Raw genomic sequence first — 14,462 nt, 5'->3', positions numbered from 1 at the left:
CAAAGGCTATCAATCCAGGTATGGTAAGGCCATAACTCGGGAAATATCGAATATGGTAATAAATTTAAATTACCACCAGGTATGGTAAGGTTATCCACGTATAGTAATAAATCATAATTAATCCACGTATAGTAATAAATCAATCCAGGTATGGTAAGGTCATAACTCAGAAAATTTTGAATATGGTAATTATATGGTAATAAATGTAAATTACCCCAAAGGCTATCAATCCAGGTATGGTAAGGCCATACCTCGGGAAATATCGAATATGGTAATAAATTTAAATTACCACCAGGTATGGTAAGGCTATCGATCCAGGTATGGCACGCCCTCACCTGATCACCTATCACAATCTCCAGCCCCACGCACGCACCAAAGAACCCACCCGGCACCAAACGCAGCTCCTCTCGATCCCCTCGAGTAAACGCCGCCACCGTCGTGCGATCTTCCTGACACAGACGCCGTCGCCGCCTCCTTCCCACCTACGGCGTCCCCCACGTCCATGGTGATGGCGCTCGCGTCCTACACTGACCCTCCGCCTCATATAGGTTGGTCGTTGATGGAGTGGGATGTGCCGCTGCGGTTTGGGGAGGCGCAATCACGATCTGGTTGGGATCTCAGTGTGGACTCGTTCTCTATGATGAAGGATGGCGCTGCCTCCCTGGCAAATGGGATCGGAGGAAGGGGCTCTACGTCGTGAATGTCGGCGAGGCAGCGGCCGAAGGCGAGCCCGACGGTGAGCACGGGTGTTCGTCCCATGAAATAGGCGGCCACGGAGGGCGGATCTGAGGCCACCCCAATCGCCGGTGGCCCTTCCTCCCATCGCTCATCCCCTCCATTCTCTCTCTCCTCTAAATCTTTGTCACCCCTGCCTGATTCTGGCCGACGCCATCCGGCTCTCACATCGACCACCACCAGCACGGCTGCGGACGAGGCGCGACCGCAGACGCCGCCGCCGCCATCCTCATCCACCTCCTCCACCATTCTTCCCAGCCGTCGTCGGGGGCACCCGCCATCTGCGCTCTAGCCCACCCGCTCCCTCCTATCCCCTCCCCCTGCCTGCCAGCCCCGTGATCCATCGCACAGATGGCAGGTACTACAGCGACCTCCTCCCCAGCGGATCCGGCCTCCTCCGATGGAGATCCATCCTGAGCACCGCCTTATTCTCATGCGTGCACGTCTATATCAACGTCTCATTCCACCTCACCTGAGCCTTTACCTTCCCACCTCTGCTTCAGATCCACATCACTTTGCAAGGTATGTGCTTGATTGTTCCGAACTGGATCGATGGATTATGCAAGGTACTTTGGGTGTCGTCATTGACGGCAATTGTCACGCCATGCTACCATCGGAGGGGTCCCTCATCGATGATTAGGGTCTTCCGAACTGCACGAGCTCCATTGAGAAGGATGTTTTTAATTCTGGTTTTGCCTACATGCTTTCTTTGCCTATATCTACTTAGCTAATGTCTTCTTATAGATAGTAGCTGCTGAAGTGGTGATCAAAGTTGTTCACTATAAGGAAACAACCATGATAACAAAAGTGTATATTCCCTGACCTTTGACCTGAAGTACTTTTTCATTAGAAACTTGCAACAGCCAGACATTGAAATTAGCAACAGCTTCGTACGTACTGAACTAATTTGCAGCAACACGTACTGAACTAAGTTAGGTTATGCTCATCGTTCCAACATGCTTAGTGATAACCACCTAGCAAGCTGATCAAACATGAAAAAATTGAAGTGCTACTGCCAATCGTACTATTCTGAATGTGAAAATCTATTTAATTGGCTCTTCTCTAATTGTACACTTGCATAAATCTCAGATCTTGCAAATTACAGTATAACCATAAAAGTCATGCTTTGACTCCTATAGGGCCTTTTGCACTTTAATATGACTAATAATTTGCCTTAATATCACAGATTGTATTACTACCTTTTTAAGTGAATGACATTCAAGAAGGTCATTAAATAAAACCAAGAAATCCTTCTGGTATTGAAGTGTAGGAAAGTTGAGACTATAAAACCAAAAGGTTATATTTACGTTTATTAGAGAAGGTTCTTTACTTTTTATAGGAAAACACAAAATGTTGCGATGTAGAGTCTAGGTGGTGGGCCTCCTTGATCCACTTGGTGGATGAGGGCGACTCCGGTCCTGGCACCCATAGTGCCAGTGATCCAAAAATCATAGGGCCTGGATATAGCTCTAGCAGACGTATGCGGCTTGCGCATCGAGCTTGGTCGTCTCGAGCATGGAGATAGGCGAGTTGTAGACCAAGAGCTGGTACAGAGATAGGCGAGTTGTAGACAAGAGCTGGTGGGCAGCAAGAAACGCATGCACACCAAAGAATAAATCTGAGTCACATGCCTACTTCTATTGGTTTCTACAAAGAGCGGCTAGCTTAGATCTTAGACCAGTCGGTCACTGTCGAGGTCGCCAAGGTGATCTTACAGCACCGCCGTGGGGATTTCTCATGATTTTATGTAGGCAAGCCGCAAGCGGTGGTGGTGATTGGCTGGGTGGTGTCGCTGCCTTGGGAAGAGACGAAGTGATGGTAAAAGTAAGCAGGATCCGATGATTCTTCCGTGGGGATAGCCAAAGTCAAGATGTCGACTACAGACTCGTCGCAGACTTGCAGTGAACCTGGATGCGGCGAGCCTGATTTGTGGATCGATGGCGGGTCTTGACTTTGTTAGGCCGGGATTGGATGGTTACGGAGGGTGGTGTGCTTGGTTGGGTTCCCATGGAAGAATGTGGCCTCCTCGTGGATCTGGTCATGCCCATCCTAGAGAACATTGTGTCCCTAGCTCCCTCGAGGAGCAAGGACAGTGCAAGCGGCAGCAGGGGGTAGGGTAGATGTGGGGAGGGATGTCGGCGGCTGCTCGAGGTCATCATGATGAAACCCTTGACGTCCCATCTTTATCAATGGAAGTGGAAGAGCACGAAGTCGAGATTGAATAGGAGTTTGAGTTCTTTTTGGCACCGATCGGTTCCCCACTTTAGAGATGTATTTTTTTGCGTGCGAGCAAACAGTGGGTTGATTCTAAAAGGGATGGGCACTTTTCAACAGAAGTGCATGACGGACCAAAAATATGACCTCATTTTATTCTTTTGATAGATATCGTATTATTCGTTGTTGTTCGTTCGGTGAAATTTCCTAATATTTGATTGTTGTATTTTTAATTAGAGCATCCCATAATCACCCAATATGAGAGGATGATAAATAAAAGATACTGATTATAAATTTTGAAAAGCTCGTGGCAACGCACGGGCGTTATACTAGTATAATGTATTGTCTGCAAGATACTAGTATTTGATGGTTAAAACTACTCTTGAGAAAAATCCTAGAAATTGCCAGTCCGATTCCTTCACACCCTAGGGCCATATATACACTTTCTTTATTGATTGATGCAAAGTAGGAAATCATGTTACCATATGTATAAACAAGGAGGCAAAACAAGAAAAACTGCCTTTGGCAACATAACAAAATTGATCACTCAAGATTTGATCGCATCGCATTGTCACTACTAGAATCTGGTTTTGTGCAGGGTTTCAAGAGTTTGCCGAGTTTATTGTTTCGAGAACTCGGCGAACTTCTGTCTGCCGAGTTTGATCAAAAATCTGACTCGCCAACTATAAGCAACTCGGCGGAGCTGTGCCTTTGCCTGGTTCTAATGCAAAATGACTCGGCGAACAAAACAAACTCGACAGAATACCAATTTCACCGAGTTCCGAACGGAAAAAACTCGGCGAACACTGACATGTGGGCCACGCCTTGCAGCAAGCGACGGAGCCATGACAGCGCTCTTCGTTTGCCGAGTTCCATCTGACGGCAACTCGGTAAACATTTTCTATCACTTATTTTTTTTAAACGTAATTCGAGGGGGCATATCTTTTCCGAGTTCCCGATGGAAAGAACTCGACAAACAGAGCTGGTGGTTTAGTCCCACCTCGTTTCTTGAGGAGCGGCGGGACTAGTTTAAATTGTCGCGTCGTTCACAATCAGTAAACTACAGTCATCATTGCACCCTTTGTGGAAGATATGACTGTCGCGATGAATCTTCTCCGCTTATCTTTAAGCAGAGAAAGATTCATGGTGACAGTTTGTATCCCTTACAAAGTGAGCATTTTTTTTGCTGACTGGTCTAGTCTTTTCATGAATCATTTTATCGGAATTCCATGGTTCATAGCTTTGCCGAGTTCCCGACCGGAAGAACTCGACAAACATAGCTGGTGGTTTAGTCCCACCTCGCTTCTTGAGGAACGACGCGACCAGCTTAAATAGGCGCTTCGTCTAGATGCACTAAGCTACGGTCAGCATTACACTTTATGGTGGATATGACTGTCACTATGAAAGCTAACTTTCCTAGTTACAGATCGTATCCATCATTTTGACACCACGGCCACCATGTTTTAGGGTTACGCAAGTTGAGGCAGACGTCGTCGCGATAGCGATGACGGACGCCGAGACGAGCACGTGACACCACGACCACCTCATCCTAGCGTTACACGAGTCGAGGCGGACGGTAGCGACAACGGAGGCAGATACGAGCACGTGATACCACTGCCACCCCGTCCTAGCGTTATGACACCACTGCCATCCCGTCCTAGGGTTACGTGAGTCGAGGCGGATGTCGTTGCGGTAGCGATGACGGACGCCAAGACGAGCATGTGACACCACCACAACCCCGTCCTAGGGTTACCAGAATTGAGGCCGACGTCGTCACGGTAGCGATGACGGGCGCTGAGACGAGCATGTGACACCACTGCCACCCAGTCCTGGGGTTACGGGAGTTGAGGCGGCCGCCGTCGCGGTAGCGACGACGGCCGCCGAGACGAGCACGTGACACCACTGCCACCCTGTCTTAGTGTTACGCGAGTCAAGGAGGATGTCGTTGCGACGATGGATGCCCAAACGAGCATGTGACACCACTGCCACCCTGTCTTAGCGTTACGCGAGTCGAGGCGGACGCCGTTGCGGCAGCGATGGCGAAGGTCGAGCCAAATTGACATAAAAAACATTTGTGTTTAAAAAAACATTCATGTTTAAAAAAATGTCAGAAATTTCAGAAAATGTTCATTTTTTCAGAAAATATCACAAATTCAAAAGTTGTTCATTTCTAAAAATATGGTCTTGCTTTGAAATATTTCTTATTATTTTAAGTTGTTCATAGTAGATCAATGCAATGAACATTTCGATTCAAGCGAAAAGCAGTAGATCAATTTATTAAGTACGCTGTTTTTTTGTTTAATAAAATTACATTCCTGGAAAGTTTTAATTGAAAGGGAATAGAGGCTAATTTATTCTTTCTGTGTAAAAGTAGCAATTCATTTTCGTTGAAAGTTCTAGTTCATTTCAACAAACACATGCATGAAGATGAAGGGTCATCATTAAACGCCAACAAGTGAGTAGAGCACTACACTAGCTGGAGGCAGAGTAAATTACATTACATGCATGCTACAAAGCTACGCACTACTGCCTCCGTCTGGGTTTAAAAGGCCCCCGTCAAAACACTAGGACCAAGGCAAAAATTACTCCACAGCAGTTATGAGAAAAAATTAACTCCATATGCACCCATCAGACTAGCCACAATGGTAAGTAACATACACTAGTAACATACACATATCCCTAGACTATATTACTACCTTCATAGTGGGTAGTAACATAAGTGTGGTAACATGCAAAGCTTCATTTATTAGGTTATAGACTCATATTGCATTGGGACATGTGATGTTACAGTAACTAGCTAAGTTACTGTAACTACCTCTCTCCTCATTAACTCATTGCCACATAAGAAAATTTGCTGAGTTGGACTCGATGTTACTGCTGAAGTTACTCGAGTGAAGTGCATCATAGGTCCTCGAACTATTTCAGAGGTGTCACATAGGTCCTCGAACTATGAAAGTCATCATCTAGGTCCTCAAGGTGCAATATGTGTGCCATTCTGGTCCTCAAACTATTTCGAAGGTGTCACGTAGGTCCTTGAACTATTTCAGAGGTGTCACATATATACACACTTATTACACTTCAAGGATTTCTGAGGACCTATATGACACTTTTCATAGTTTAAGGACCTATGTGACACCTTAAAAATAGTTCAAGGACCTAGGATGCACTTCACTCAAGTTACTTCCACTGTGGCTAGTCTCAAAACACTAGGACCAAGGCAAACTCTATAGGCCAATGGAAGAGAGAGAGCGATGCAAATGAATCGTGCATGCAGCCCAACAACCCCGATTTACATGCAGCTTCGTCTCCCACGCCTGCATGCAGTCCGCCTCTCACGCTTGGCCAACCAAACTTTCTTAATGCCTATCGATTCTAACAGAAAAGCTGCGTCATAATTACAATGGGCCTTAAAATTACGGACACGGGGTATCGAGGCTGACGGGCCTTTTAAACCCGGACGGAGGTAGTACAAGTCATGTGAATGGAGTGAGTCAACCCTCTCATTGCAGGGGTACCAGAGGGCTAAATCATACACCATATAGACCATACATTTTTTATTTTTATTTTAACGGGGAAAGGCGCCAATAGGCGCCACATTCATTCAGCTCAAATGCATAGTAGAGCATGGATCACAAAGTCGTGTAGATGAACCATACATAAAAAATAAAAAATAAATACTGACCATACATAAATAAGAAAACACAAATCTAAATGTCTGACAGCCGAATCAGATGGACCATCAATGTCCGGCCTTTCTTCTCTTTCAATTCAAAGAGACACACATCCTCTACGTTCATGTCAATGTCCTTAACAAACTCCTTCCACCCGCTGTAAATCCAACTCTTTTTGTCAGGACGTCCCACACCTTCAACTTTGAAGCTGGTAGACCATGGCTCCGTATTGCCCTCTACCTGAAGGAAAATTTCTGTTTTCTTGTTGGGGAGCCATGCCGAAGCAAATTCCTTGCAAAAAGTCTGTTCAGAAATGCAGGTTAATTTGCAAGCCAATAACAAAGCCGAGAATGTGATTAGATAGATGAGTACGTAAACTTACCACGACAGGACATTTCCGTCTTCCTCTATTACTGCTCTTGGTGCCTTCAATAGAGGTTTTGGTCATTTTCTTCACATATATAGGAAAACTAGATCCAATTTCTTCTACTTTCTCCTGAACTCTCTTCTTCATTGGTGTAGGTAAAGTCGCTGTCTTGTCTAAAATATATGTGTGCTGTGAAGGCCCCCTGACATGATTGGACAGGGGTGGCAAACCGTCTTCAAGATTCATAGATGGCTGGTCATTTGCCTTGTGAGCTTGGTGTCCTAGAAAACATACAATATGGTGAGCACGTAATGACAAGAAGTATGTTCGTCTCATAACAACACTGACAAATTTTAATATGCATGAGTGATGTTCCAACTATAGATTTGCAACTGCTTAAACTAAACACAATCGATGAAGGTTTGGGGCAATTGACATGTTATCGTGTATAATATATTCTGTGTGCAAGTAAATTATAGCTTTCTAAAAAAGAGTATGATATGAAGCAAATCATTTTCAAACAACAATTCTAACTAGTCAAAGGGAAGTGACTGAATGGAGGGTTGACTTGCACATGTTACAGTTTTCCTGAGTCTAGCTAGGATGATGCAAGAATTAGACTCAACAGAAGAGACGCAACCCAAGTGCCCCTGCTAGCTCTGGCAGATATCTTCCAGGGAAAAATGGTGGCAGATAACCAGTAGTAATAGTTTAGCACTTGAACAAAGTACCCAAATCTATAGTTCTACTTCTATACCCAGTAATACAGCACGTACGTCTTCTCCACTGGAGAGAATCGCCCTACTCCAGCAGCACGAGGTCACCTGCCTGAACTAACTGAACCCATTCGAATCTGCTGACCTGACTGATGCTAACAAAGCCTAACATACGGCAATGGATCAAATGATTCAAATCCACTCGACAGCACGCAACAGGCCTAACTGATTGAAAACAACAACAACTAAATCTACTCATCAACAGCCCTAGATCTACACCGCATCCCCGGAATCTCAAATCTAAGACGCCTATAGGCCTCGGAAACAAGAGTGCAAACAAGTTAGACGCGAACACGAGCCGTTCCGGCCGGATTGGTTGGATGGCGACGACGAGCAGCACACTCGGGCGGCACCTTCCCGCGTCCGGCGAACGGGCGTGAGGCGGCTGGAGGGAAGGAGGGCAGCGGAGGGAGACGGTGGTGGGAGGAGGGATCTGAGGGGGAGCAGGAGGAAGCGGGCGGAGGAGGCAGCAGCTTCATGATACAGAGTACATTTAAATACACAGGCTATACACATCCGATGGATTGGTTACAACAGAAACGTGAGAGCCGCGAGGGATCACGACGTGCATGGAGGCGTGGGCGTGCATGCGCGCGTGGGCGCCCGTGTCTCCCGAGAGACTCGCACGAGGACGTTGGCATCCTGACGAGCGTGGCCCAGTGTCGGTGGTGACAGTCTTCCAACACCCCCCGCAGTCAAAGCGCGGTGCTCACGCCATTGAAAGTCGACGAACACACTGGTAGGCAATCCCTTGGTGAAGATGTCCCGACGTCGTTGTTGGCACATGAAGGACACGCACCTCGCCAAGAGAGACGCGCTCGCGAACGAAATGGAGCTTGATCTTGATGTGCTTGGTGCGCCGGTGCTGCACGGGGTTGTTGGACATGTACATGGCGCTGATGTTGTCACAGTAGACAACGGTGGCGTGCGACGGAGGGCGACGAGCTCGGTGAGGAGTTGCCGTAGCCAACAAGACTCGGCGACGGCGTTGGTGATCCCCCTGTACTCGGCCTCGGTGCTGGACCGAGACACAGTGTTCTGGCGTTTCAACGACCAACTGACGAGGTTGGTGCCGAGGAAGATCGCAAAGCCCGAGGTCAATTTGCGGGTGTCCGGGCAGCCCGCCCAATCAGCGTCGGAGTACGCCGTGAGGTTGCTGGATGTGGAGCGGTGAAAGTGCAACCTGAGATGCACGGTACCACGCACGTAGCGGAGGATCCGCTTCACCATCTGGAAGTGGTTGTCCCGGGGTCATGCATCAAAAGGCAACACTATTGGACAACGTAAGACAAACCAGGGAGCGTGAGGGTGAGACACTAGAGTGCCCCAGCCAGACTCCGGTAGAGAGATGGATCAAGGAAAGCAGGACCATCGCTGGCAGAGAGCTTGGACGTGGTGTTGACGGGAGTGGACACGGGCTTGCAGTTAAGCATGCCTGCACGATCCAAGGTCTCAAGTGCGTACTGCTCCTGTGATAAGTGAAGACCGTTGGTGCAGTGGTGGACGTTCATGCCCAAGAAGTGGTGCAGAGGACCCATGTCCGTCATGGCAAATTCACGGTGAAGCGAGCTGATGATGGAGCGAAGGAGTGTGTGGGTGCTAGCAGTTAGGATGATGTCATCAATGTGGAAAAGGAGGTATGCGGTGTCACGGCCACGGTGGATGGAGAAGAGCGAGGAATCAGCCTTGAAAGCATGAAACCCAAGGGATAGCAGGTACAACGTAAACCGAGCAAACCAGGCACGGGGCGCCTACTTCAAGCCGTAGAGCGACCGGTTGAGACGACACACGTCCCCAGGTCGTGAGGAGTCAACGAAGCCAGCGGGCTGCGTGCTGTAGACCGTCTCGGCGAGGTGCCCGTGAAGAAATGCGTTCTTGACGTCGAGCTGATGGATGGGCCACGAACTGTCGGTGGCGAGGCTGAGGCCGACGAGAATCGTGGCAGGCTTGACCACGGGACTAGACGTCTCATCATAGTCGACACCTGCCTACTAAGTGAAGCAGCGGAGTATCCACCGTGCCTTGTAACGAGCCAACGAGACGTCGGGGTTAAACTTGTAGCCAAAGATCCACTTGCCACTCATCACTTTTGCACCTGCAGGACGGGTAACCAACAACCAAGTGTCATTCTGCAACAACACATTATACTCCTCTAGCGTAGCAGCGGCCCAGTTCGGATCCTTAAGAGCTGCATGGTAGGAAGATGGGAGTGGGCTAATGGAGGTGGTGACGAAGAGACTAAGCTGGAGGGAAGGAGTTGCGGCGAAGCTGGGGCGGCGGAGGGAGATGGTGGCGAGAGAGGGGTCTGGGGAGGAGCGGGAGGAGGTGGGCGGAGGATGCAACAACTTCATACATACATGGGGAGAGCCAGTGCGAATCACCGGTGGGCGGGCGGGGTTGGTGCGAGCTGCGGGGCGTCGTGAGTCATGACCCTGGGTCGGGCTTGGGTTTGGGGTTAACCGCGGTTGGGTTCGGGAAGGGCCTTGGCCCGCTGCCGCCACACGGTCCGAGGGCTTCGATAGCTGGCCTGAGGGGCCTGGCTCCGCCTGCGCGGTGCCTTCTGGCTAACTGAGTCCGGCTTTCGCCAGAGGGAAAGGTCAGGTACGGTCTGGACTTAGATGGAAGATAGATACTTACTGCTATTGAAGTGTTGAGCGATTTAGGAGTAGTTTCAAAAAAGAACAAGTGTGGAGAGATTTAATTGAACCGGAACAACCATTTCATGAGTGCCTCAGGTTAGGCCATGCACGGCTCTTTCCCCTTCCATCCCCACCCTCTCTCCCTCCTAGGCGAAAGAGAGCCAAAGTCCCCTCCCCCCTCCCCCCGGATCACGGTTTCGGTTGGTTTGTATATAAATGTTGGGTTGGCATAGGGTTACGAAAGGTATCGCCCGAGTGGGGGTCGTGGCGCCACGTCGAATAAGAGTGATTTGGCTTCATCCCTACCACGATAGTGCTCCTCAGAGTAACATCGATAAGTCGGCCGGTGGCTTCGTCCACTCGTCTTCTGGTGAGCTTTGGGTATCTAGGTGCGGTTGGCTAGAACCACACCTATGTTTTTTGTCCTCAAGGTTTCTCCACGTTGCAATGATGTTTTCCCTCACCGGTGACATGGACCTTTGGAGGTGGTTAGCAGCTAACTAGCATCGATCCATGGTGATGGTGAGAGTCGGTCAAGTTTCTACTTCTTCTTCTTTCCTTTATCCTTTTTTAGATGTATTCGACCTCGGTTTCTTGGCCAATTTTTTTTAAATAAATACAACTCTTGATCGGGAGCGAGCATACGAAAAAAACGGGTTGAGTGGGTCAGTGCTGGAGAGGATTTTTTTAACTTTTTTTCTAACTTGGTGATCTTGGAGTAAATAGTATAAAACTATTACAATTCGGATTAGGGTTCCAAAAAACTACCGGAACTTTTTTTCTCTGATAACTACCAAGTGAGGGGTTGACTGTTTAAAAAAACAAATCATCGAGTGCTTATCAATTGATCACGATTATGATAGGTGGGGCCCACACGTAAGATAGTTGTTTGTTGGACTGTTTAGTTTGACTGTTAACTTACATGTGGGGCCCATATGTAAACTTCATCTTCCTCTTCTTGATCTCTCTGTCTCTTCTCTCCTCTCCTCCCGTGATATCTCTCGAGACGGGGACCCTCTCTCCTCCTGAGCAGGTGACCCTCCCATCCCATCCCTAGCCGACGAACCTCCCCTCTCCATGGCTGTGGTACAAGCTCATCGGAGCTCCTGGTGTTGGAGCACTACTAGGAAAAAGGCTACTAGCAGCGCGGGTAAAATGGCTACTAGCAGCGCGGGTACCCGCGCTACTAGTATCGCGCTACAGCTAATAGTTAGTAGTAGCGCGGGTGAAACACACGCTACTACTAACATTTTAATAGTAGCGCGGGTGCAACCCGCGCTACTAGTAATGAAATAGTAGTAGCGCCTCAAGTTTTTTCCCACGCTACTATTAAAAAGTTAGTAGTAGCCTGGATGCAAATCCACGCTACTACTAACGCAGTAGTAGTAGCGCATCTGGTGTTTTCCCACGCTACTACTAACTAATTAGGAATTAAAAAAATAAAATCCACCAATTCCATTCTATGCATACAATTCCAACTAAAACAAACACATATTTGTAATAAACCAGCAGCATTACACATCATTACTAATCCAAGATTTATAATAAACCAGCGGCGTTAGAGCACATCCTGTAAGAGCATACATATTGTCATGGCTTTTCATGCCTTCAATTAAAACACCTACACTTCTTGCCAAGTCACTTACTCCCAGCTAGTGCAAACACAGTTACAAGCACACCAAAATGCATAAAAACACCAAACAGTGGCATCCTATCTCTCCAAATGATCCGCTCCCTCTGCATCCTTGCAAGCATCTTCAGGATAAGCAAATCCGCAGGAAAAAAGTCAACTTAGCATGTACTCTCTCTGTCAACTATCCAGAGTAGATTTTATCCATTGCCCTGGCCATGTTCAAGAAACACTAAATTAAGAATATTTCTACTCTAAATACAAGAAGCATCGAACAGAAAACAAAAGATGAGCAATATCATATGAGCAGAATAAAAAGGAGTTTGGACCACAGCATGGTTAACAATAAAATATAGTGCTCTAACAATGATGTACAACGGGGCAAGCGACCAAAAAGTATCCATACATCAATGTGTGGCACTGCCATCCCAAATTCCCAATGTTGGCGGAGACCTGCTTGACAAAGAAGTTCCAACATGATAAATGCATAATCATTTTAACATGGATTAAATACAATTGGTTCCGTATAATAAGACAGAATATATATTTGGTTTCTTTATATCTAAGCATAAACCGATATGCCCAGTTATCATGGATTGATGCCTCAAAGAACTGTTGCATTGTCACATATAGAATGCAAACAATAAATATAAGCATAAACACGTAAATTTGGACTGTAGCAAATCAGTTGCACAAACTCAACAGACATGAGCCTATCAAGTGGTTAAAAAATAAGAATAACCTGCCACCACATTTGGAATCTTTCAGGAAGGTTGTTGTTGAAGCATTCCACTGTCAGATGCTACAACAGGATATTGCAGAAGCAAAATGTATGAAGATCAAACATCGAAGCAGCAATAATGCCAGATTTGGCATTTTACAACCAGTAAAATGGACACACTAAAATTGTTAAAACTACCTAAATGGCATGGCAACAATACTTCCTTTTTATTAGTTTGAGAAGACATGGTGCTGCAAGTCTACATTTAATGGCAGCCACAATAGTATGCATCTTGATACCCCCTTAACATGAAATAATTCTTGATACAGTACATTCAGAAGAAGAGTACACACCAGTACGAATGCTCCAAACGAGCTGCTGATGATGAAAAGGAGACCACCAAAGGCTTTAAGAAACACGGTAAAGGCAATGAAAGACTTGATTTGTAAACAAACAGAACAAAATCCATCAAAACTAGGAACTAGGTGAATGGATCCTTAAACAAAAAACAATGATGTAGAACGGGGTAAGCAACCAGAAAATATCCATACATCAATGTGTGGCTCTGCCATCCCAATGCTGGCGGACACCTGCTTGACAAAGAGGTTGAACTTTGGATTCAGAGACTTTGCTGTTGTCCTCCATCGGTTCCAAACTCACTGAACCTGCATGTACTAGCAAAGCACGGTTGTGCAGTCACATGGTTTTCACCCAGGACGAGGAAGGAAGTGTTCAATTTTTTCAGTTTCGTCAGTCATGGCATTTGCTTTTTGCGTTCAACCATGCCATCTCGGTGTTGCCTGTAAATGTATTGAACCATTTGCAAGTTTCGTTTTGAGCTACGTACCAATTATACATTCATACAGACTAGCACATCTCCAAAAAACAGAGAGCAAACAAGTTCTAACAGAGGATGCAGAAACAGATTTGAAGAGAGCGGGCAGCAAGTGAAGGGGAAGGGGAAGGAGTGGGTACCTACATATTCCAACAGAGGCCGGGATGGGGTCTTGGAGGCCGACGTCGCCGTCGTTGTTACCCGCCGCTGCGCTGAGCCTGCTGACGCCGGAGGTCGCCGTGGCCATAGACGGAAGGAGGGACGGACGGCAAGCAGCGGTGGTGGTGAGGTGGGAGACTCGCTGCGCCACTGCCATCAGCCGCAGCACGAGGCGGCTGGTCTTGGAGGAAGGTGGCACCATGTAGTTGCCCGTCGAGGCCGCCGCGGAGAGCACCGCCCTACCCCTCCTCCGCCGCTCCGGCGCCACGGCCACGCGCACGCGGCTACGGCGGGAGCAGCGGGGGAGCAGCGAGGAGGCGAGGGTCCGCGCGAGGGAGGCGGCGGCGGTGGCTTCCATGGGGGATTAGAGCGGAGGAAGGTGGGAGCTTGGGGGAGATCGTGGGTGGGTGGTGGCGGCGGCGAGGAGATCGTGGGGAGAGGAGCAGGTGAGTTTGTGAGAGAGTTTTTTTAGGGATGGGAGAGAGAGTGCCGGGGTTGGAGTGGATCGGGCCGGGCTGGATGGCGCAGACACGCTTAGTAATAGCGCGGGGGTCTTACCTGCTTTATAGCTACTTACTTAGTAGTAGCGTAGGTTTTATATCTCTCGCTATTACTATGGCCTGTCCCGGGGGAATGGTGGAGACCACTTAGTAGCAGCGCGGGTTTATACCCCTTGCTACTACTATCAACTTAGTAGTAGCGCGAGTTTTATACC

At 47.7% G+C, this 14,462-nt stretch overlaps 1 protein-coding gene and 1 long non-coding RNA gene across 14 annotated transcripts; both read right to left on the bottom strand.

Annotated features, from left to right (window-relative positions):
- Positions 1 to 6,545: 6,545 nt before the first annotated feature.
- Positions 6,546 to 8,155, bottom strand: LOC119325669. Its single transcript, XR_005157627.1, has 3 exons — positions 8,057 to 8,155; positions 7,003 to 7,268; positions 6,546 to 6,923 (listed from the first exon to the last, which is right to left on the bottom strand). It is a non-coding gene; the product is annotated as an uncharacterized LOC119325669 (long non-coding RNA).
- A 3,726-nt stretch (positions 8,156 to 11,881) lies between these two features.
- LOC119326087 lies at positions 11,882 to 14,242 on the bottom strand. Of its 13 annotated transcripts, none has more exons than XR_005157808.1 (4): positions 13,305 to 14,242; positions 13,107 to 13,190; positions 12,439 to 12,485; positions 11,924 to 12,244 (listed from the first exon to the last, which is right to left on the bottom strand). XR_005157808.1 is itself a non-coding variant. In XM_037599791.1 (4 exons), the coding sequence occupies exons 1-2, from the start codon at positions 14,103 to 14,105 to the stop codon at positions 13,306 to 13,308; spliced, it is 495 nt and encodes a 164-aa protein (XP_037455688.1). In that variant the 5' UTR covers positions 14,106 to 14,242; the 3' UTR covers positions 11,924 to 12,244; positions 12,439 to 12,485; position 13,305. The 13 variants fall into 13 exon arrangements, 6 of the variants coding, with proteins under 6 accessions (XP_037455689.1, XP_037455693.1, XP_037455694.1 ...); XR_005157809.1 differs by having other exon boundaries at positions 13,107 to 13,159; XM_037599791.1 differs by lacking the exon at positions 13,107 to 13,190 and having other exon boundaries at positions 13,305 to 13,427; positions 13,733 to 14,242.
- Positions 14,243 to 14,462: the final 220 nt, after the last annotated feature.

The sequence above is a fragment of the Triticum dicoccoides genome, chromosome 6B, assembly GCF_002162155.2.
Source record: "Triticum dicoccoides isolate Atlit2015 ecotype Zavitan chromosome 6B, WEW_v2.0, whole genome shotgun sequence".
In the NCBI taxonomy this organism is placed as follows: domain Eukaryota; kingdom Viridiplantae; phylum Streptophyta; class Magnoliopsida; order Poales; family Poaceae; genus Triticum; species Triticum dicoccoides.
The sequence above is the reverse complement of the archived record's forward strand: the minus strand, read 5'-3'. Positions and strand labels throughout refer to the sequence as shown.

Excerpts from the sequence above, each read along its gene's own strand:
- LOC119326087 (XM_037599792.1), bottom strand. The coding sequence starts at position 14,105 with ATGGAAGCCACCGCCGCCGCCTCCCTCGCGCGGACCCTCGCCTCCTCG. Across the intron at positions 13,428-13,732 it reads CCCGGCCTCTGTTGGAATAT|TACATGCAGGTTCAGTGAGT; the intron begins GTAGGTACCCAC and ends GTGCTTTGCTAG.